This window comes from Salmo salar, chromosome 26 (genome assembly GCF_965601325.2).
Source record: "Salmo salar chromosome 26, fSalSal1, whole genome shotgun sequence".
In the NCBI taxonomy this organism is placed as follows: domain Eukaryota; kingdom Metazoa; phylum Chordata; class Actinopteri; order Salmoniformes; family Salmonidae; genus Salmo; species Salmo salar.
This window is the reverse complement of record NC_138316.1, coordinates 25,537,337-25,560,496: the sequence shown is the minus strand read 5'-3', so window position 1 is coordinate 25,560,496 and position 23,160 is coordinate 25,537,337. Positions and strand designations below refer to the sequence as shown.

General features: G+C 43.3%; 1 protein-coding gene across 3 annotated transcripts in view; it reads right to left on the bottom strand.

The window, feature by feature from the left end:
• The window catches only part of LOC106587514 (synaptotagmin-7), a 110,425-nt gene that overhangs the window by 44,883 nt on the left and 42,382 nt on the right, over positions 1–23,160 (bottom strand). For 2 of the 3 annotated variants that reach the window (XM_045708164.2, XM_045708163.2), the window contains exons 2-4: positions 18,810–18,913; positions 8,578–8,663; positions 5,857–5,991 (exon numbers count right to left, since the gene is read on the bottom strand). In XM_045708164.2, coding sequence (XP_045564120.2) covers positions 5,857–5,991; positions 8,578–8,663; positions 18,810–18,913 — 325 coding nt within the window. Of the gene's footprint in view, positions 1–2,280; positions 5,992–8,577; positions 8,664–18,809; positions 18,914–23,160 lie in introns of those variants that run through there. The other variant, XM_082969554.1, reaches the window with a different exon arrangement.

The window sequence follows — 23,160 nt, the reverse complement described above, 5'->3', positions numbered from 1 at the left end:
TCTGTCTTAGGCTAGTGCAGCGCTGGAGGATTTACAGCCTTTGGCTGTGTTGACTGTGCTCTTCAGTGGGCCCTGGGCTAGCTCCACAGCGCTGTAGTAATTCTACTGGAGAGCACCAGAGGCAGGCCCCCGAGGGGAGGGATTTGTGGACCAGATTAATACCAGTCATACTTCAGCATTTTGCCCCCCACTTCCCACATGGCCTTTCAGATAGCTCACATACAGCTCAGGACAATGTGTTGACTGAAGATGGGCTGTGGTTAGTGAGAATGAGTGTTACAGTCATTATATGAATGGTCAGTGGGTATGGAAGTGTCTTGGGATGGGCTTATGGAATGTGCTAATAGCGATTACAGCACATTTGATGAGTGTACGGACATTGCTTTAAACATTCCAGAAAATCTACAAGTGCCATCAGATTTGATTGGATTGTATATAATATAAGACATTAGGTTGGTTTGATCGAAGTTCATCAGTATCATGCTTTCCCACTCTCTGTGTTCACCTGTATCACCACTGCCTAAATCATCCCTCTCACTCATCTCATCCAAAGTATTATCATTGGACCTTTTATATGGAATAAAGAATCTAAAGAATGAGGTAGGGAAGAAATAATATGGATGGATGCATTAAGTATGAAAGATAGGGATAAGCTTACAAGCTATCAGTGACAAGGGAAAATATAACAATATAAATAATAAATGTGACTCAGAGATAGAAGTGTATCTATGAAAGCAGCAGGTCATAGATAGCAACATCAAATAAAAGTCTTTCAATAAAATAATTCCACTCTGCTCCTCCAACAATGATGCATTCAGTGCTAAGCTGCAGTATGCGCCACATCAGCTGCAGTATGCGCCACATCAGCTGCAGTATGCGCCACATCAGCTGCAGTATGCGCCACATCAGCTGCAGTATGCGCCTCATTTTACAGTCCAACAAATATTTTTGTCATAACTGACAGAATGATTCATCAATAAATCTGGATGGAATACGTGGCATAGGGCCAGCCAGACATCTGGGAGTCCAATTCACACAGAAATACATTTCTCCTGTGTCATAAAGTTGTCTTAGGCTTTTTACAGCTCCTACCCACATACCTGCAAGCTCAACACCTAATTCTTTCACTGTACATTTCTCTACTATTTCAATATCTCTATTGTCCAAGGTTGAATACATTCAACTGCAAATAGATATTTCATTTGTCTCTCTGCGTGTATAGTAAATGACTTACCTACCCTGTCATTCAAATGGACAGGCAGGCTATAAGCCCTTCTATCTGCTGCCTGTATCCTCCCCCTGCTGACTTAAGGAGGGCTTCTCAGATATCTCCTACCCAGAAAGTCAATTAAACTGACTAAAAACCTTGAGAGATTTGTAATTAAAGAGCCTTGAGGAGGGGAGAGGGAGACATATCTTATAGCAGAAACAGAGACACACATGGCTACCTTAAATTAGAAACCAATTACAGACCAGAAATGGGGAAAAAGTTAGATTTGATTAGGAGGAGGGGGAGGTAAAAAGTAGAGGAGTGAAGAAGGCAGGTAAAGAGGGAAATGGATTTTTACTGAAAGTGTTAAAATGGTAATACACTCTTAGAAAAAAATGAATATTTGGCTGTCCCCATAGGAGAACCCAATTAGTTCCAAGTAGAAACCTTTTTGGTTCCAGGTAGAACCATTTAGAGTTCCATGTAGAACCCTCTACGGAAAGGGTTCTACTGCATATGGAACCCAAAAGGGTTCTACCTGGAACCAAAAGGGTTCTTCAAAGGGGTTCTCCTATGGGGACAGCCAAAGAACCGTTTTAGGTTCTAGATAGTACCTTTTTTTCTAAGAGTGTACATGAGGAGTTTTTCAGGTGTCTTAAGAACGGCCCTGCTATAAGATTCCAAATCAAAAAGTAGATATTTAGTGCTCTAATACAGTGATGAAGCAGTGGCAGACGTTGTGTAACTTTTGGTATTTGTTTGTGAGAGAGGATGTTCTCTTTAGTCAACAGAGCCTTACCATGACAACATATTCCCATGCATCAGAAAATGTCAGTACAAGCACTCATATTTTCAGCTCATTATTTCCTTCAATAGTTTCTTCCCTCTTTCCATCCATTCTTCCTTTCATAAATCTCTGCACTTCCGAATGCAGCATATATGACATATAAGCCTTACTGCTTCTGACTGCAGTCCCCCAAACCATCCATTCCATGCCTCTGTGCTGCTCAGCTATACCCCCCCATGCATGACCTCATGCCCAGCCAACCCATGTCACTCATGTCACTCACTTTCTGGGCCTCAGGCCTCCGGCGTGCATATGGCTCTGGACCGTCTGCCAGCGCCCAGCCTTGCTGCCAGGGCCCAGCCCCGTCACTATGCTTCTCACGCTGTCACTGCGACTGGGACCTGCCCCGCTCCCACACCCAGCCCCGCCCCCATCCCCCTTCTCCACCCCACTGAGAGACAGGGGGCACCAGATAGACAGACAGACACAGACATAAAGTAGAGAGAGAGACAGACGGAGGAGAGAGAGAGACAGAGAAAGAGAGAGAGAGGTGGATAGTAACAGTAGCATCAGTGAGGTAGACCAACCCGGAAAGTGAACCACACAGCAGAATAACATTAGGATGGGGTAGTGTTATCAATCCAGCTACAGGTTTCCAATACAGAGGAGTAGCAGCCAGCCGCGAGGATCCAGCAGGTCAAATGCTGTGCTGCTGCTGGGTTAGCAGGAGGGAGATGGGCTGAGATTCACTGTATATATCTGTCTGTCTGTCTGAACCAGATGGGAAGAGTGACAGAGTGGTGTGTGTTTGGGTGCAGTAGGACTGAGACAGACAGATGCTGGCTGTGATTTGAGTACCTGTCAGTTAGACTGACTGGCCATTCTGCAGCTTTCCTTTATACTGCACATTAAATATATATGACCAAATGGATTATTCTATCAAGGACTTCATGGTGTTTGCAATAAAACTGAGGGGGTCATGATCATTGAATTATGTAAGCTATCTATGGCCTCTTTCCATTTGAAAAGAAACAGTTGATCTACTTTGTTATGTACAGTAGGAACTACAACGTTAAATGAAACAGGTTTGATTGAAAGATTATGGTGTGTGTAATGACATTGTTGGAGTGAGTGGCTCGAAAGCCTCTAGTAATACATTGTAGTGTATAGAAGTTAATCAGCACAGTGAATCTGTTGAGTACACACTTCATTCCTCTCCCGCGTAACCCAGAGCAGCACAAGCAGCCGTAACCTAGACAACGTCACAGAGACAACAGCAGACAGACGAGACAGTTTCACTACAGGGTCACTACACTCAGCGGAGACACACAAGACACAGTCAGAGAACACAGCTGCTGGCCGAGAGGGATAACACTTTAGACAGAGGATATGTACGTCCAGCCTGCAACAGTTCTACAGTGAGCATGGGGTAGGGGTAGGGATGGAGTTGACCATTTAGGGAGATTTAATGTAAGTTATATTTAGCTTATGCACAGGGCTTCCCATCCCTTGCTCAAGACCTCGTCACATGACAGTGAAAAGGGCAAACATTTGACTGGATCTCAAAAAGGGATCAATGGATCCTAGCAGGTTCACTGTATCACAGCCCATAAACTCTAAAGACAAAACACCCATTGAGAATAAACCCCCTCTTTATATTTTCCCTGGTAAGCTATAAAATAAAATAAAAAACGACTTTCTCAGTGCAGGAAAAACATCAATGACATTAGAGCCTTTAGTGATTCATGTACTGTACAGCTATAGAGTAACTGGTGTGTCCAGAGGGCTCAGGTGGTCTGTCTAAGGAGAGGCAGCCTTATAGCACCTGGTGGTGGAGGTGGTGGTGGTGGTGGTGGTAGTGACACAAAACCACGAGGCACAACGAGAGTGAGGAGAGGTGATTAGGGAACAACACAGGACTCCTATAGAATGTGACAAAAAAACGACAACAGAAAAAACTAGGAGCAAAAGCCCAAAACAACGGTCAACCCTCGATGACAGAGCTGAGGGGCCGGTTTAAACCGAGGGCAATGGGTTTACGGTTAATACCCTTAAGATTAGGGGATGGTTGGTTAGTTGGTTGGTTTCAGTGGAAAGGTGGGTATTGGGCTGTGTGAGTGGGATCTATAAAGGGTTTCTGCTCAGATGGTTTGAGGGTTGTCCGTCTCCATGGTAGCACTCCATGGGCTGGAGGTGAAGGGTTAGAGGTTAAGGGTTAGTGAGGCTGGCAGGGCTGTAAGGAATAGGGGGCTTTTCAAATGTTGGTTGGTTGGTTGATATATAGGTAAATGTTGGCATTTAGGTAAACGTTTCTGTATGTAAAGTTTCAGTATGTTCAGTTTCAGTATGTTCAGTTTCAGTATGTTCAGTTTCAGTATGTTCAGTTTCTGTATGTTCAGTTTCAGTATGTTCAGTTTCAGTATGTTCAGTTTCAGTATGTTCAGTTTCAGTATGTTCAGTTTCTGTATGTTCAGTTTCTGTATGTTCAGTTTCAGTATGTTCAGTTTCAGTATGTTCAGTTTCTGTATGTTCAGTTTCTGTATGTTCAGTTTCAGTATGTTCAGTTTCTGTATGTTCAGTTTCAGTATGTTCAGTTTCAGTATGTTCAGTTTCAGTATGTTCAGTTTCTGTATGTTCAGTTTCTGTATGTTCAGTTTCAGTATGTTCAGTTTCAGTATGTTCAGTTTCTGTATGTTCAGTTTCTGTATGTTCAGTTTCAGTATGTTCAGTTTCAGTATGTTCAGTTTCAGTATGTTCAGTTTCAGTATGTTCAGTTTCTGTATGTTCAGTTTCTGTATGTTCAGTTTCAGTATGTTCAGTTTCTGTATGTTCAGTTTCTGTATGTTCAGTTTCTGTATGTTCAGTTTCAGTATGTTCAGTTTCAGTATGTTCAGTTTCTGTATGTTCAGTTTCTGTATGTTCAGTTTCTGTATGTTCAGTTTCTGTATGTTCAGTTTCAGTATGTTCAGTTTCTGTATGTTCAGTTTCTGTATGTTCAGTTTCAGTATGTTCAGTTTCAGTATGTTCAGTTTCAGTATGTTCAGTTTCAGTATGTGTATATTGTGTGTATTTTAAAGATTCCTGTTACATATTCATGAGTCCAGATGGGAAAGGCTAGTATAATGAATAGTGTGTTTATAGTGTTTATGGTGGGGGGCAGTGCAGACATGATCTGCATCTATTAGTGTCTCCATCCAATTAATATTTGATCTGTCCTGGTAACACCACTAGAGACAACCCCCTGCTGCATCCCAAATGGCTCCCTATTCCCTATGTAGTGCACTACCTTTGACCAGAGGGAATAGGGTCAAATTTGCGACGCACCTGAGATGAAGATCAGAGGGCTGGAGGGAGACAAGGCTGACCTCACGCCTGGCCATCCCTATACTGATGTCAGTCACCTCTAAGGTGAGGCAAGTAGAAACATCCTAGTGGCAGCCCTGTACAACTCCATCTAGTTCTGCATGACCAACAATGCATACTAAATAGCTTTACCTTTCAGACCCTTGGGTTCAGAGCTACTGTTTGGCAAATGAGCTAATTGTGTAGAATATAAAGCGCATACTTTGCGCATCATGTAGCTCTTACGTGTATGTCCGGCAGAGAGAAATGCATGCAAGTGGACTAGGGTGGCATGTTCCTATGTAGACAATGTACTGTGTCTTTGGATGCATATTTTGTGTGCAATGTTTGTCTGTTTCTAGAATGTAGTGTTGTTCTAGTGAGTCAGTCTGAGGGGGTTGTGGAGGGTTGAGGGTACGGGGGGGCACAGAACTCAATGTGAGAGGCTTGGCTCCCCCGCTTCGTTACAGCCCTGCACAGAGAGAGGGGTCCCTTACCAGCCGCGACCGAGACTCACTTGGGCGTGAGGCGAGGGTCTCCATACGGGGCATAGGGGGACATGTTTAAGAGGAACTCCTTGGGCGGGTAGGAGCTCCATCTCTGCTGCACGTTGCTGCTGTCATTGTTATTCCAAAAGTCCCTGTCTAGATCACTGCGGCCAGAGAGAGAGACAGGTAAGAGCAGTACAGCCAATCACAGTGGAGTAGGAGGGAGGAGTTTTAGGGATAGAAAGAAAGATAGGTCAGAGCAGCAGAGCCAATCACAGTGGAGCAATGTGAAGGATGTTTCTTGGAGAGAGACAGGATATGGAAACAACCTCAGTTTAATAGGTGAATGAGAGAAATGTCAATCCAGGCAATAGAGATACACCTCTAATATTTGTAGAAAATAATTGGGAAATACATTAGGGGTAGGGGGTCTTGCACAGGGCCGGACTACCACATTAGGGGTAGGGGCCCTGGGGCACCGACCTCTGGGGGCCCCCATTTCTGAAATGAGCTAACTTACTACATTTCAACACATTTTTCCATGGTGCAGAGAGAAAACCTTTACCTTCTCCCGCAGGACCACTGTGCCCACCCACACCTCCCACCACAGGACAGTTGCACCGACCCACAGGTACCGGGAGCACCTTGAAGGCATAGAGAGCATTTCGGGGTTGGATTCATTTTCATTTGGAATAGTCTGCGCAGGGTAAGATAAGATCTGTGGACAAAATTAAAATGGATATTCTGATAATTTCTAGAAGAGAGATTTACAGATCAGTTAGTTTCAGTGAATGAAGGTAAGAGGTCTCTCTTCTATAGTAGGTCGATTGGCAGGGGCTTCTAAAATGCTTTTAAGAAATGCAAGTATAGATCAGAAAACAGTCCCCTGGGTTTAGGCCGGTTCTCAAAAATGTTGCGGAGGGGGTGAGTTGGTAGTGTTTCGCCCCAGGGGACATCATATGCTCGGCAGAGCGAAGTTGCAAATAAAAGAAGAAGGATTTGCCCGGTAAATTAAAAGTTGTTTGTCATTTCTGATAGCGGGTATGCAAAGCATGGCTCGGTGGTCGGCGAGGGCCATGGGTAATAAATCTATATCAAGAACTTTGTCGAACAGGTCCTTTGAAGTGAATATAAAGTCGACGAGAGAAAAATGTAAAATTTCCATAGGAGGGATTCATAATTCTACATTAAATCGTCAAATGCCACCTCATTTGCCCATTTTCCCACAGTGCCACCGAGGTAAGATGCTGGTCTCTGCCCCCTGTCTGCCCAGATCTGTCTAGCCTGTACTCCCAAACTGCAATTCCACACATTTTGATATCGTATTCTATCTGGAGGCCCCCCAATTTAACAACAAAAAAATTGGGTTAGGGGCCCCCTGGAGGTCAGGGGCCTAGGGGCACGTGCCCGTTCGGTAATCCGGCCCTGGCCCTGCATTTACAAAAGTAATTCCATTATAATGTTCCTAATAGAGTTTCAGAGGAAAACATGTATGTCTTTGAAAAGAAAGTAGGAAAACAAGTGAATTAAGGAAGGTAAAAAGTCTATCGGTCTGAAGGGGATGGAGTTTGGGAAAAGCATATAATCTATTCTGTGAGCTGACACAGCATCCAGACTCATGGACAAATGAATAGATTATACCTTCCTCTGTACAAGGGATTAGAAAACAGTGAAAGAGTTAAACATATATTCAACGTCAATCACAGAGTAATATACAGTATGTTATAAGTCAAAGTGAAGCAACAAAGGTTGGTTACACAGATAAAACATATTTTGGAAAAAGGGAGAGAGACAGAAAGAGAGAAGGGAGAAATAAAACAGGGAGGAGAGTGATGAAAGGGAGAATGGGAGAACAGGTGGTATGGTGATAGAGGAGGGAGAGGACTGCTGGGTTAGCTGGAGACAGAGGCCCCCGTCAGTCAGGACTGCTGGGTTAGCTGGAGACAGAGACCCCCGTCAGTCAGGACTGCAATGTTAACAACAAACAGTCATACACTAGAATATATCATCAAGACATTGCTGCAGGTAACGTGGACATCAAATACATTTTTTTTTATTGGGATTGGGCTATAGTTATAAATGTACTATGATACGCATACAATTAGAGATAGTGCTCGTTTAAGTGATTCTGACTATTTTACTTTACAAGGCATTGAGATAAAGGGTACCTTAGTGCAATCCAAGTAGAACATTGGTTTTAGGTTTAAACTCTGGATGTAGTGCAAATTCCATCTGAAACTCAGCCAAGGTAATCACATTCAGGCTGTAAAATAAAGTAGCTGCAGTTGGACAGTAAACTAGTGGCTTATCAGGGGTTGGGTTAAATGCAGAAGACACATTTCAGTAGAATACATTCAGTTGGACAACTGACTAGGTATCCCCCTTTCCCTTTATCAGTAAGACATTATTACAGTTCCATTGAGTGTTCAGGGACACATCATGTAGTTCCTAATTTTACTGGAGTTTAACATGCTCTTTATCTGAAGCCTGTCAAATGAAGTATGCTATCAATTATGCCTTTTGGTTTCACAGGAAGGACTTTGAGGAGTTATCAAGAAACGCTTATTTAACAACCACAACTGCCCTTTTCCTTGCTAAATATGTTCCTTTCCCTCCATATCTCAGCGAGATTCAGTGTTTTAGCCTTTTATTTGAGCACACCCAGGTATTTGCCTCTGATCCTCTTGACAGTCCCAGTTAGCTGTGCTGTACTGAGTAGCTCAGCCAGCTTTCCAGCCCCCATCACCTACTTGATGGCTTTGTTTTCCCCTCGGCCACGAATCTGAACTGAATCTGGGGTGCTGGCTGCTTCCACACCAGGCTTGTTCCTCTTCCCCTGGAGAGAGAGAGAGAGAGAGAGAGAGAGAGAGAGAGAGGAGGAGAGAGAGAGAGAGAGAGAGAGAGAGAGAGAGAGAGAGAGAGAGAGGAGATAAATAATTTCCTTCGTGTCCATTGCCTTGTGTCCCTCTGTACGCTGTCTTGACTGCTGTTTACATCTGAAAACGCTTTACCAGTGGAGCCTTCATTACAGAGCCTTTAGAATACCATCAGGTGCCAAAAATATGCTAAATGATCCCAGGCAGAGACAGAAGAGCAACACTTTGGATGTGAGCCAGCACATACAGTAGCATGTACAAGCCCCGCCCACCTGAGGATCTATTTCCTGTGTTTGAGGGGTGAAAAATCCACTTGTCACTTACATTTTGCTGGATTGATTGCTTTCATTTTACTCCTGTGACTCTTTCATACTCTTGCTTGTGCCTGTCGTTTTTTCCCGTTAACGTTACGACCGTGGAAATGTTTGTAATGACGTGTCAAACACACCACAGTAATGGCTGAAATGGGCTCAATGGAATACGCAGTCTTTCCATTGCACCTAAAAGAACGCTTGTTTAGTCGGGGATTTAACGCATTGTCTAGACACTTACATCACAAGAAAGAGAAGAAAGAGACCTCTATTTTGATGGGTGTTCATATTTTCTGGAATTGAAAAAAGTTTGAATTTAATACAGTTGAAATGTTTACAAATGAAATAAAAGCCTCTTCTGAAAATGAACACTCTGATTATAGTGATATTATGTTTGATGTCGCAAACAATGTAAAGTATGTAATCTGGAGCCAAGTGTGTTGATTTTTAATCCGAGGGTATCCTGCTATTGACGTACTTGGGGTGGCAGGTAGCCTAGTTGTTAGAGTGTTGGGCCATTAACTGAAAGGATGCTGGATCGAATCCCTGAATTGACAAGGTAAAAATCTGTCCTCCTCCCCTTGAACAAGTTAACCCACTGTTCCCCGGTAGGACGTCATTGTAAATAGGAATTTGTTGTTAACTGACTTGCCTAGTTAGACAAAGATGAAATAAAAATAAAAAATACTTGATGAATTATGCAACAGAACGTGACAGCAACAAGTAATTAATGAGCCAGTCTAGACAGCGCAGGTGAGTGCAGGTAGGCCTATACAGGACACATTTTTGGTGGTTGATCATTGATCATCCTTGAGATGTTTCTACAACTTGATTATAATCCACCTGTGATAAATTCAATTGATTGGAAAAGATTTGGAAAGACACACACCAGTCTATATAAGGTCACACATTTGACAGTGCATGTCAGAGCAAAAACGAAGCCACGAGGTCAAAGGAATTGTTCGTAGAGCTCCGAGACAGAATTGTGTTGAGTCACAGATCTGGGGAAAGGGTACAAAAAACTTTCTGCAGCATTATAGGTCCCCAAGAACACAGTGGCCTCCATCATTCTTAAATTGAAGAAGTTTAGAACCATCAAGACTCTTCCTCGAGCTGGACGCCTGGCCAAACTGAGCAATCGGGGGAGAAGTGCCTTGATGACCATGAACCCGATGGTCACTCTGACAGAGCTCCAGAGCTCCTCTGTGTAGATGGGAGAACCTTCCAGAAGGACAACCATCTCTGCAGCACTCCACCAATCAGGCCTTTATGGTAGAGTGGCCAGACGGAAGACACTCCTCAGGAAAAGGCACATGACAGCTGGGTTGGAGTTTGCCAAAAGGCACCTAAAGGACTCAGACCATGAGAAACAAGATTCTCTGTTCCAATGAAACCAAGATTGAACTCTTTGGCCTGAATGCCAAGCGTCACGTCTGGAGGAAACCTGGTACCATCCCTTTGGTGAAGCATGGTGGTGGCAGCATCATGCTGTGTGGATGGTTTTCAGTGGCAGGGACTGGGAGTCTAATCGGGATTGAGGGAGATATGAAAGGAGCAAAGTACAGAGAGATTCTTGATGAAAACCTGTTCCAGAGCATTCAGGACCTCAGACTGGGGTGAAGTTTCACCTTCCAATAGGACAATGACCCTAAACATACAGCCCAGACAACGCAGTAGTGGCTTTGGAACAAGTCTCTGAATGTCCTTGAGCCCAGACTTGAACCTGATCTAACATCTCTGGAGAGACCTGAAAATAGCTGTGCAGCGACGCTCCCCATCCAACGTGACAGAACTTGACAGGATCAGCAGAGAAGAATGGGAGAAACTCCCCAAATACAGGTGTTCCAAGCTTGTAGCGTCATACCGAAGAAAACTTGAGGCAGTAATCGCTGCCAAAGGTACTTATGTAAATGTGATATTTTGCTTTGTCATTATTGGGTATTGTGTGTAGAATGATGAGGGGAAAAAACTAGTTAATCAATTTTAGAATAAGATATAGAACAAAATATGGAAAAGGGAAAGGGGTCTGAATACTTTCCGAATGCACTGTATGAGTGCATAAAAAAGGGAAATTGTACAATAAATTGAATACCTGAATTCCCACCAGAATCCCTGAACTCCATTCATTATTTGTCTGTGCCAGTAATATGTTTTATGTGCTATAATTCAGTTAATATCTGAAATATTATATCTATTGTTCAACTGTTGCATTTATTAGAATTGTTTTTAAACCTTTTAACAATTTTGATGACCGTTGCTACATACAGCCAGCTCTCAGGATCTACATGTGAATCCAAACCCTCTCCACAGCAATAATCCATACATCTGTTAACCATACAGAATGAACGGATGGGAGCATCAACCATCAGACACAGTGTGGATTAGACACGTCCACACACATCCAACACTCCAAACACACATACAACCCTACACACTCAGAAACAGTACACGCCCAAACATACATAAAACATAGGTGTTAAAATAGATGCTGTTTCCACAATTCACAACAGTCAGTGGAATTATAATGAAACATTTTGAGATTCATCTGATGACTGCAACTATATGATAAACCTTGGAACTCAGGACTGCAGTTACATGATTGGCCTGGCCTTGTGTTTCAAATGAATGCAGGGTGAATGACAATTTGTACACTGAAGCCAAACACTCAGTAAACACTAAACACACACTGTCACAAAGTACAGCTACATAATCTTGTTTTTCATTTCAATGCTCATTACATTTTCAATGAATAAAGAGAGTACTACACCCTTCAAACAGACTGGAAAACAGCTAAAGCTATTCCATTTGAAATGTGTAAGAGCACATTGAGTGGACAACCCTGCACTATGAGTGATGGGTAATCAGCCTTAAATACATCATCTTATAATGACTTGTGTTTCTGATCATACATTTGATGTGGTTTGACTCAGGCCTTTATAGTTTCATATCAAAGTAATACTCAAGACTTTCTAAACTAACTTGATTAATAGGTGTTACTCACCAAACCTAATATTTACAATGTGATCCTTGTAAAATCAAATAATGATGTATTTTCCTTTCATTTCGGTTCCTTTGCAAACATATACATCGCATGTAGTAGAGGAAACCTTAACCCTGTAAAGAAAGGTTTTCAAAAGGCAGTTTGGAGCAGGAAAGGGTTTTACTATAGACTTACTGTCACATTCTCTGTCTCAAATTACATGGCCTGTTTGTTATAGACACTTATCAATAGAGGGCAGATCTCTGGAAGTTACCTAACCCCACTGTCCACCCATCCACCCACACACTCACACAGTTGTTTTAGGGACTCCGAAAAGTCTAGATTTCAAACAGTCAAGAATATGCTATCAAGTGGAGCTCATCTATCATTTAACACTATCATCAAATCTTCAGGAGGCTAGAGAGTAGGGGAAGGAAAGAGAAGATAACACTGAAGACAGGGAGTGGGACAAGAGAGGGAGAGGGAAGAGAAGGGGAAAGAAGATGGAGAGAAAGGCAGAGGCAATGTATGATTGAGTGGGAAGGGTAGGCAACACAGAGAGAGAGAGAGAGAGAGAGAGAGAGAGAGAGAGAGAGAGAGTGACAGGATGAGCGGGGTTGAAACAGAATCAAGAGAGATGGAGAGAGGAGAGACATCAGAGGATGTGGGAGAGAGTGGGGGAGGATGGGGGAGAGGGAAGGGGGAGAGAATAGAGGAGAGGATGGGGAGAGGAGAGGATGGTGAAGAGAGGGTGGGGTAGAAGAGGTGGAGTGCATCATGGATGTCTCCCCGCTAGGAACAGCGTAATGCTGCAGCCTTGTGAAGGATCTGTCCTCAGCCCTCAGTCCCGCTGTCGTTATGTCTGTCACAGCCCAACACACACCATGGCTGCCAACACCACTCCTATCTCCCTTCTCCTCCCCTCTTCCCATCCTCTATCCAACTCTTTCTTCCCCTCCTCTCCTCTATCCCCTCCTCCTGCTTCCTCCCTCTCCTCCTTCCCCTTCTCTGCTCCCCCCCTCCCCTCCATCCTCTCCTCTGTCCCGCCTCCTTCCTGCCATAATCGACCCATGAGACCTGTTTCTGACGTCTTCATCTTCCCTCACCCATATGCTGGGCTGATATACTGCACCTCTACACAGGGCTGCATCTATCAACTACCATGGGCTAAATATCACTGTATTTATCTAATTGTGTCTACGTCTGTGTACTTCCTCATAAACACAATTCTGTAGCTGTCCAATGTATTTACTTAATTGTTATTTTTATTTGCTATCAACTGCATCCCGAAGTGACCCGGCTCCCAGGTCAGGTAACTGATTAGGGGTTTTATCTTCATACAGAGGTGATGTCACTACTGTAAGTTGCCCATTTTATGCACATTGTTGCATGCAAGGTTGATTTTTATACAGTCATTCATGTCCTATGAGTTTAAGGAAATGTGCTGGGTCGTTCCACCAACTCGGTGCCATTTGAGAAGTGTAACTTGGTAAAAAACAACAACATTTGATTTCACCTTATTTTAACATTGTCAAAATGAGAACATGTTCAACTTAATAAAAAACAAGTTTTCCCATCTCAAGAGGGATGAAATAAAATAACGACTATAGTAAATGCCTATTAAGTGCCAAATAAAGTAACAGGGTTCACGATTTCTTCTTAAATCAGCAATAAATCCCCTTGTGACAGGGGGAATGGAAGTTCGTTGTGAGGAGCAGGGAGTGGCAATTAAATGCAAACTTGACAAAAAAATGTAATTGTTAAAAACATTTCTAACCTGTCTATGGGTAGCAGGACTGACATGTTATGCTCAGTTTTCCACCACAAAACACCAGAATATGACCAAAAAGAGTAGAATCTGCTCACCTGCTTTTACTCTATGATTTGACTTTTAGATGTTCAATGTCTCTTTTGAAAACAATATTTAAAACCGGAATAGTTTCACCATATTAAAACGAGAGTTCAGTTCACGTAACAGGGTTGACCTTAAAATGAGGGCCAGACGTAAATTAATCACTAAATCACTTGAAATAAATAATCATCTTCAGAAATGACTGTCAAGGCAAAGAAATACAGTGCATTCAGAAAGTATTCAGACGACTTGACTTTTTTTTTCACATTTTGTTACATTACAGCCTTTTCTAAAATGGATTTTTTTTTAAATCCCCCTCATCAATCTATACACAATACCCCATAAAGACAAAATAAATATTCAGACCCTTTACTCAGTACTTTGTTGAAGCACCTTTGACAGCAATTACAGCCTTGAATCTTCTTGGGTATTTTATTTATTTATTTATGATCGATTTTTTTAACCTTTATTTAACTAGGCAAGTCAGTTAAGAACAAATTCTTATTTTCAATGACGGCCTAGGAACAGTGGGTTAACTGCCTTGTTCAGGGGCAGAACGACAAATTTTTACCTTGTCAGCTCGGGGATTTGATCTTGCAACCTTTTGGTTAGTAGTCTGTTCATTATTCAGGTCTCCCCAGAGATGTTTGATCGGGTCTGGACTCTGTCTTGGCCACTAATGGATATTCAGAGACTTGTCCCGAAGCCACTCCTGCGTTGTCTTGGCTGTGTGCTTAGGGTTGTTGTCCTGTTGGAAGGTGAACCTTCGACCCCAGTTTGAGGTCCCGTGCGCTCTGGAGCAGGTTTTCATCAAGGATCTCTGTACTTTGCTCCGTTCATCATTCCCTTGATCCTGACTAGTCTCCCAGACCCTGCCGCTGGAAAACATCCCAATAGCATGATGCTGCCACCACCATGCTTCATTGTAGGGATGGTGCCAGGTTTCCTCCAGATGTGACGGTTGGCAATCAGGCCAAAGAGTTCAATCTTGGTTTCATCAGACCAGAGAATCTTGTTTGTCATGGTCCTTTAGGTGCTTTTTGGCAAACTCCAAGCGGGGTGTCATGTGCCTTTTACTGAGGAGTGGCTTCCATCTGGCCACTCTACCATAAAGGCCTGATTGGTGGAGTGCTGCAGAGATGGTTGTCCTTCTGGGAGGTTCTCCCATCTCCACAGAGGAACTCTGGAGCTCTGTCAGAGTGACCATCGGGTTCTTGGTCACCTCCCTGACCAAGGCCCTTCTCCCCCGATTGCTCAGTTTGGCCAGGCGGCCAGCTCTAGGAAGAGTGTTGGTGGTTCCAAACTTATACCATTTAATAATGATGGAGGCCACTGTGTTCTTGGGGACCTTCAATGCTGTTGTGGTACTCTTTCCCAGATCTGTGCCTCGACACAATCCTGTCTCGGCGCTCTACGGACAATTCCTTCGACCTCATGGCTTGGTTTTTGCTCTGACATGCACTGTCAACTATGGGACCTTATATAGACAGGTGTGTGCCTTTCCAAATCATGTCCAAGCAATTGAATTTACCACAGGTGGACTCCAATCAAGTTGTAGAAACATCTCAAGGATGATCAATGGAAACAGGATGCACCTGAGCTCAATTTCGAATCTCATAGCAAAGAGTCTGAATACTTATGTAAATGAGGTATTTCACTTTTGTTTTTTATACATTTGCAAAAATAAAAATAAAACTGTTTTGCATTATGGGGTTTTGTGTGTAGATTGATGAGGAAAATGTTTTATTTAGTTCGTTTTAGAATAAGGCTGTAACGTAACAAAATGTGGAAAAAGTCAAGCGATCTGAATACTTTCCGAATGCACTGTGACTAAGGCTTTACAATGATTCTGAAAATTGGAGACATTTTGGGATTAAGTGACAAATGACAGGATTGACGTAGGGACATGTCAAAATAAAAATATAAAAAATAAAATAAGATTTATTGAATTCTACATCATTTAATATAACCAGCTTTTAAAATGTAATATTGGTGCACAATGTCTACTTAAAATACTGTATCAAAGATAAGCAAAAGGCACTCTTTTCGTGGAATGACCCTGCTATGTATAAACAGAGTCAGACAGAGAGAGAGAAAAAGGACAGCATAGAGAGAGAGAGAAGGAAGATGATGCCGAAGATAACACAGAGACAAGCAAGGACTCGGAAGGGGAAATAGTGGAGGTATAAATAGAAAAACAAAGAGGACAGAGACGTACTGACAAGGACATAGCGATAAAGTGGCAAAGGGACAAACGCATAAAGCGCTTATCAGAGTCCAAACGTGTAAGCGTCCTTTCTAGAATATTGGACCGTTGGCTTTCATACTAGCAACCATTGGTTTTCATACTAGCAACCATTGGTTTTCATACTAGCAACCATTGGTTTTCATACTAGCAATTTCTCCAACTGTCACCACATTCAAATGAGTAAAGGACATGTACACGGAGCCGCGTTGGTTGGGAATTTGGGGGAGGTGTGCGGTTGGGCTGTGCTTCTCCCATGGATGGTGGTCTCAGAGCTGCAGAGGGAGACATATAGTATTTGCAAAGACAGACATAAAGAGTGTGAGGGTAAATAGAGAAATAGAAAGGGCGAGGACAAGAGAAATGGACGGTGAGGGTTGAGTAGCTTTACTGTGTGTGTGTCTGTGTATTTGACAGGGTATGACATGATTCATCTTTGAAGACCAGACTGAAAGTCCTCAATCTACACAGGATGTGACAGACTGGTAATATATCATAGATGTGCAGCAATACAAATGTGCGTAATACCAGTTACTAATATTACATCTTATTTACATGCTTTATGCATGCTTATTCAATCTCCATCTCACTTCAGAACCGTTCTATCACTCAGCTGAATTCAGTCCTCGGCATATTTTACCCACCTATGTGCTGTCCTCACTCCACAAATGCTCCTAGACAGAGAGAGAGAGACAGAATGAGAGAGAGGGGGATAGAGGGAGAGAAAGAGACAGAGAGAGATAGAGAGAGAGAAAGGCCAAGATAGGGACAGAGAGAGAACTAGAAAGAGACGGAGAGAGAAAAGCCAAGAGAGGGACAGACAGAGGAGGGGGACGATGGAGAGAGGGAGGGAGCAAAAGCAGGGGAGAGTATTTCCAGATGAAACGTATGGGCAGAATCACAGTTGCTCAGGCAGCAGCCAATAGCTCAGAGTGATGTGTACATTAGCATATGAATCATTAGCATGGGACCAGGAGCCGGCGACAAGCAGGCACACGCACTGCTCTAGGCACAAAGCCATGTTTACATAACCTAATGGAGAATTCTGTTCATGTTCACCATCATGGCCACACAACATCTCCCATACCATTCCCCATGCACACTACCAAGTGCCCACACACAAAGTTATGGAATCAGAAGGAAACTGAAGAAAATAGAACACAACCGGAAAGCACTGCAACTTTTATCCAAGGAGTTTTTTTATGGCAGAAAATAGTAATTTGGAGTTGTACAGTTCAGCATATAAACTAAAGCTGGCAAGAGACTGAAAATGTATGTTATTTTTTATTTACAGGCAGCAAATAGCTCATTATTAATCGCAGCTAATTACCTGGGTGTCCAACTGTACCATTTTAATGGCACGGGGTACGGAGAGGGGCACGAACACAGCCTGGATTCGTACCAGGGACTGTAGTGACACCTCTTGCACTGAGCTGCAGTGCCTTCGACCGCTGCCCAACTCGGGAGCCCGAAATATGAACTCAAAAGTGTGATTCTGCCATTGACTAACTGCTAGATACAAAATTCAATGTGCTCATGTTCTATCCCCAGTGCTTGCATTTTAGTGTCCTTGAATGTGTGTATTACTGTTTTTCTTATGTTAATGTAGTGAATGTAGCCTACAGTTTATGCACACATATTTGTTGCAATACACTGAGACCAGATTTACGGGTGGGGGAGGTGAGAGAATGAAAGAATGAGAGGAGGGGAAATCATTCTTTACTTAATAGAATATGATATACTCAATTATATAGAATATGATATACTCAATTATATAGAATGGTGAAAGGATTTAATCAAAGAGACTATCTTTTCATTCTGAATGTCTGATCCATGAACCATCTTTCTGCTTTCCTCTAATAGCCAAACGGCGGGAACAGGCGGCCAATATCTCATTATTAATCGCAGCTAATTACCTGGGTGTCCAACTGTACCATTTTAATGGCACGGGGTACGGAGAGGGGCACGGACACAGTGCATTGTCATGGAGAGAGAGAGAGAGAGAGAGAGAGATGGAGAGAGAGAGATATGGAGAGCAAAAGATGGAGAGAATAGATTAAAACTTTTATAGCTTTTCATTACAGACAGAATCTCAAAGCATGTCTTTGCATGTCTCGGTCTCTCACATGTCTCGGTCTCTCACAGTCTTCCTCTTGTGCAATATGTAACACCTACAGCCTAACACCTCTCTCTCACTATCTGCAGTTCTATTATGAGGATGTGGGGCATGTCTGTGCAAATGTGTGTGTATACAGTTCTGGGGTTCAACCCTACCAGGTAGCTAACCTTACCAGGCAGCTAACCCTACCAGGTAGCTAACCTTACCAGGCAGCTAACCCTACCAGGTAGCTAACCCTACCAGGCAGCTAACCTTACCAGGCAGCTAACCCAACCAGGTAGATAACCCTACCAGGCAGCTAACCTTACCAGGCAGCTAACCTTACCAGGCAGCTAACTCTGGATAAATTCCTACTAGCTCTGGGGAATATTGTGGGTCAATGCTGAGGTGTGTATAATGACCTTAACATGTGTGTAATGACAGGTCATAATTGCCGATGATAACTGACCAAGCTAGTCAAATTAAAGTTATACAAATAAATAAGAGTCATGGAAGAGTGGATGGAAGCCTGCTTACTGTGTTGTTCTGGGAAGGACAATGTGTCCTAAAACCAAATAATAGGATATAATGTCATCGGTAAATGTTAGTGGTCCACTCACCAGTTTGCGCTGACACCAGGTGCAGACTCCACACAGAGCTACGAGCCACACGGCACACACCGTCAGCCCCAGAGATACCAGGAACACACTGATAGATACAGACCCTGCAGAGAGATGGGGGGAGGGACAGAGAGGGGGGAGGGACAGAGAGAAAGAGGGGGAGAGGGGAAGGAGATCAAGAGAGAGATCGGGAGAGGAAGAGAGAGAGAGAGAGAGAGAGAGAGAGAGAGATTAGGAAGAGCGATAGAGGTCACTGTTACAATGCATGCCAATCATGAGAGGGGAAGAAGAAGGAGACAAAGGGCAAGACCTAGAGAAAATGTTGTTGAAAGAATATCACTACATATCCCTTTGGCAATATGTTGGTCAAATCTAATAAACAAATGCAGGAAAAATACACAAATGAGGCAGATCATGATGGGAGGAGAGGGAAGTGTGAGCCTGTAATGAGCTTTTTTAATATGCTCTCTCCCACTCCATCATCACAAACCTGCAGACAGAGCAATCTATCAAGAGAAAAAGGGAAAGAGACAGGAAAAGAGGGCAAGTGTACCGGCATAAAATATCATGTCTACTTTCCCCATCTGTGTCAGTATCTACAGCTGGTGAATGAATACAGAGTCGGTGAAACAAAGGAAAAGAAAAACAATGGTCATTAAGAGGGGTCAATTACAAGTCTTGTAATCTGCAGCTTCCTTCCTCTTTGGTGTCTCATTGTACATGATCAGTACTGCAGCTCTTCCTCTTGTCTTTTGTTCATCTTTCAATAAGTCAAGACCAAGCTTGAGAGATAAAAGCTCTTTCACTCACACATTTCTGATAAAAATAACTACATCACTGCCTTTTGAATGCTATTCATCTAGCCCACCTCCTCTGCCAATACAATTCAAAAGGCAAAGACGTATTTGGCAAACAACATTGTGCATAAACAATGGACTTCAATTCCACCTCATCCTCCCATTCTTCCTGTTACATTCTCCCCTCTGCCTACACAATTCCTCTGATTTCACATCCCTTCCTCTCTCCATCCCTCTCTCCATCCCTCTCTCCATCCCTCTCTCCATCCCTCTCTCCATCCCTCCCTATAAAACTCCAGGTATTGTAAGTTGTTCATGACAGAGAACAGAAGGAGTGGCTTGGTAAAAACATCCACATATCACTCTTCCCTCACACTTTCTTTCATTTCCTGTCATCCTTCCTCTATTTCCACATGAGGCCTCCTACCTTTCTCCATTCTTTCTTGCTCTCCTTTTGCTCAGTATGTTGTTCAATTTATTTTCCTACTATCTATTGTGATAAAAATAATACAGTGAGTAGCCTTTGTAGAACACATCCATCAAAGGAACCAATCAGTTGACATTATGTTTTCAACAGAACCTGATCAATGACAATGATACTGTAACTATCCATTACTGGTCATCTCACTCAGACAGCAATTCAACATGTCATAATGCTGCTGATAAGTGGCCATAATGGCAGGTGTTTCATGGAGGTCTTTCATCTTTTCAGTATTTTTTTAAAGGGATGAAATGGATGACCCTGAGGCCTACCATATACAGTATGCTGCTGTAATGTTTAAAAAAAAAAAAAGGTAGAAACAGCTATAAGTGGTTCACCAATAGATCTGTGTATAGAAGGCATTTTTAATTGCAGAGAATTTTTTTCTTCTTCTCTTACCTTCGTCATTGCTGTGGATTAGACTACAGTGTATACGTTTCAGTGAAAAACAGTTCCTAGCCTATTTAGTCCACTGTTAAGCTACATAATGGCTGAAGGTCATTGTTTGGTTTAAAGTAGGCTAACTTATGAACAAAGACCAATGTTGCCAGTTGGTGTGACTGAATAAACAAACAATCTATTAGCACCGAACAGCCAATGGAGGTTAAACAAACAGCGGTGATTCAGCCCAATGGACAGCAACAGAATCGGAATTCCCCCGAATAGTGTGGACAGCGACAGAATCGGAATTCACCCGAATAGTGTGGACAGCGACAGAATCGGAATTCACCCGAATAGTGTGGACAGCGACAGAATCGGAATTCCCCCGAATAGTGTGGACAGCGACAGAATCGGAATTCACCCGAATAGTGTGGACCACCCACCCCCATTATGACCATCCCTGAAGATAAATGGGGAATAGCCTATAGGCTTATACCAGGAAGAAATAACACACTAACATGATTTAACAGTAAATAGTTAATGACCTGGCCTGGCACAGGGGAGCTGTTAAGTACAGCATACATAATAACCAGGAGGAGAAATAAGCCGAGGTAGCTAGCTTCCTGACTCTGTAAGGTTGCTTGCTACACAGCGCAATTACTACTGTAGGCTGGCCCACCCTAATATTGAAACTCATCTTGATCTCCCAGAGGCACATCCATTAGATGCTTCAGATAGGGCAGAGAATTGCATCCTGGTCATTAGCTCGGTGAGTTCCTGTAATGATTAAACAGCAGCTTTAATATGTCTACCAGCCCAGCCCAGCCGTGCTGCTGTAAAAGAACCTGGGATAGAGATAAATGGATACAGCTGGGCTGCATGGAGCTGAGGAAACAGGGTGGAAAAAAGCAGCGAGCCTAACAGAAGGTGGTGATAGTGTAAACAAGGGGTTGAATCAGACTGCTGTATTACAGCTGTGGTGTGCATGGTTGTTGGGCAGGGATGGGTGCGGCAGGTAGGGATGTTTTCAAGAGGATTGGGACAGCTCCCCTAATATTTGTATGGTCCAAATAGTTTACATGGAGACTATGAATCAATAAAGACTAATGAGTTCTGCCCCAGTAAGGCGATTTATTACAGAGAACAACACAAAGACAGCTCTGGCAAAAACAATATGGTCACATGGATGGCCCTTCTCACTGACTCTCTCCCCAGGAGTGGCCCCATGCAGCGCTGTGCTGGGTGTCACACAGAGAGCCTCCTGTGGCTAATTCCAGCGCCAGACATTCACAGCACATGCAAGCACGCGCACACGCACACACGCACACACACACACACACACACACACACACACACACACACACACACACACACACACACACACACACACACACACACACACACACACACAGCACAAGATCTTACTGTCTCATATCATCACTGCCCTCTTGAATGTTCATTTTTATTGCACACATACTGGATGAGTTTGGCGTTTCCATAAAACTACAAACTACAAAAAATAAAGCGAGTGTTCCTCTCGGTTGTTATATCTCTCTCATCTTCCCTCTCTGAGCCCCTGTCAGTCCACCACTATTCTCATCTTCCCTCTCTGAGCCCCTGTCAGTCCACCACTATTCTCATCTTCCCTCTCTGAGCCCCTGTCAGTCCACCACTATTCTCATCTTCCCTCTCTGAGCCCCTGTCAGTCCACCACTATTCTCATCTTCCCTCTCTGAGCCCCTGTCAGTCCACCACTATTCTCATCTTCCCTCTCTGAGCCCCTGTCAGTCCACCACTATTCTCATCTTCCCTCTCTGAGCCCCTGTCAGTCCACCACTATTCTCATCTTCCCTCTCTGAGCCCCTGTCAGTCCACCACTATTCTCATCTTCCCTCTCTGAGCCCCTGTCAGTCCACCACTATTCTCATCTTCCCTCTCTGAGCCCCTGTCAGTCCACCACTATTCTCATCTTCCCTCTCTGAGCCCCTGTCAGTCCACCACTATTCTCATCTTCCCTCTCTGAGCCCCTGTCAGTCCACCACTATTTTCCCTCATCAAGTAATTACATGATTTTCTACTGAAATGATTAAAACTACTAATCGGAAAGAATAGCCTCCATAACAATCCCTCCCACTCTCTCTGGGTTTTAACCCCCCATTAACCCCACATGCAGCCATCCTCTCCACTGGTCTACTAGTATCTAAGGATTGTACGGAGAGATAAAAAGATGACCAAATTACACTGCAATTCACGTCTGTTTTGTGACGGGTAGTGTACCAAATGCATGCATATTCAAAATGCCATTAAGCCATGAATAACACTCAAATAATTACAATAGAGAGCTGAGGAATACTGAGAGCACTGTTAGACCGTCTACACACTGATTTCTCTCTGCACTGCTCAAAACTATTGTTTTCCTCAGTCAGACTGCCAACAGATCCAGATTACCAGTATTATGAATATAGGGAACGTCTCATACTGTCAAACAAACATTCAGTAAATACCACCATTGGCTCAAGCTCATCAATCAAAACACAAGCAAAATGGCCAACCAGTCAATAACAGTCTCTACCTGAAAGTCCCAGGTATACCTGCATCTACACCTAGCTGCTCTCATCCTTCTCACTCTGAACTAAAGGTTGCTGCTGTCTGTCTTCCCCGGGCACCTCTTTCTCCACCTCGCCAGACAGAT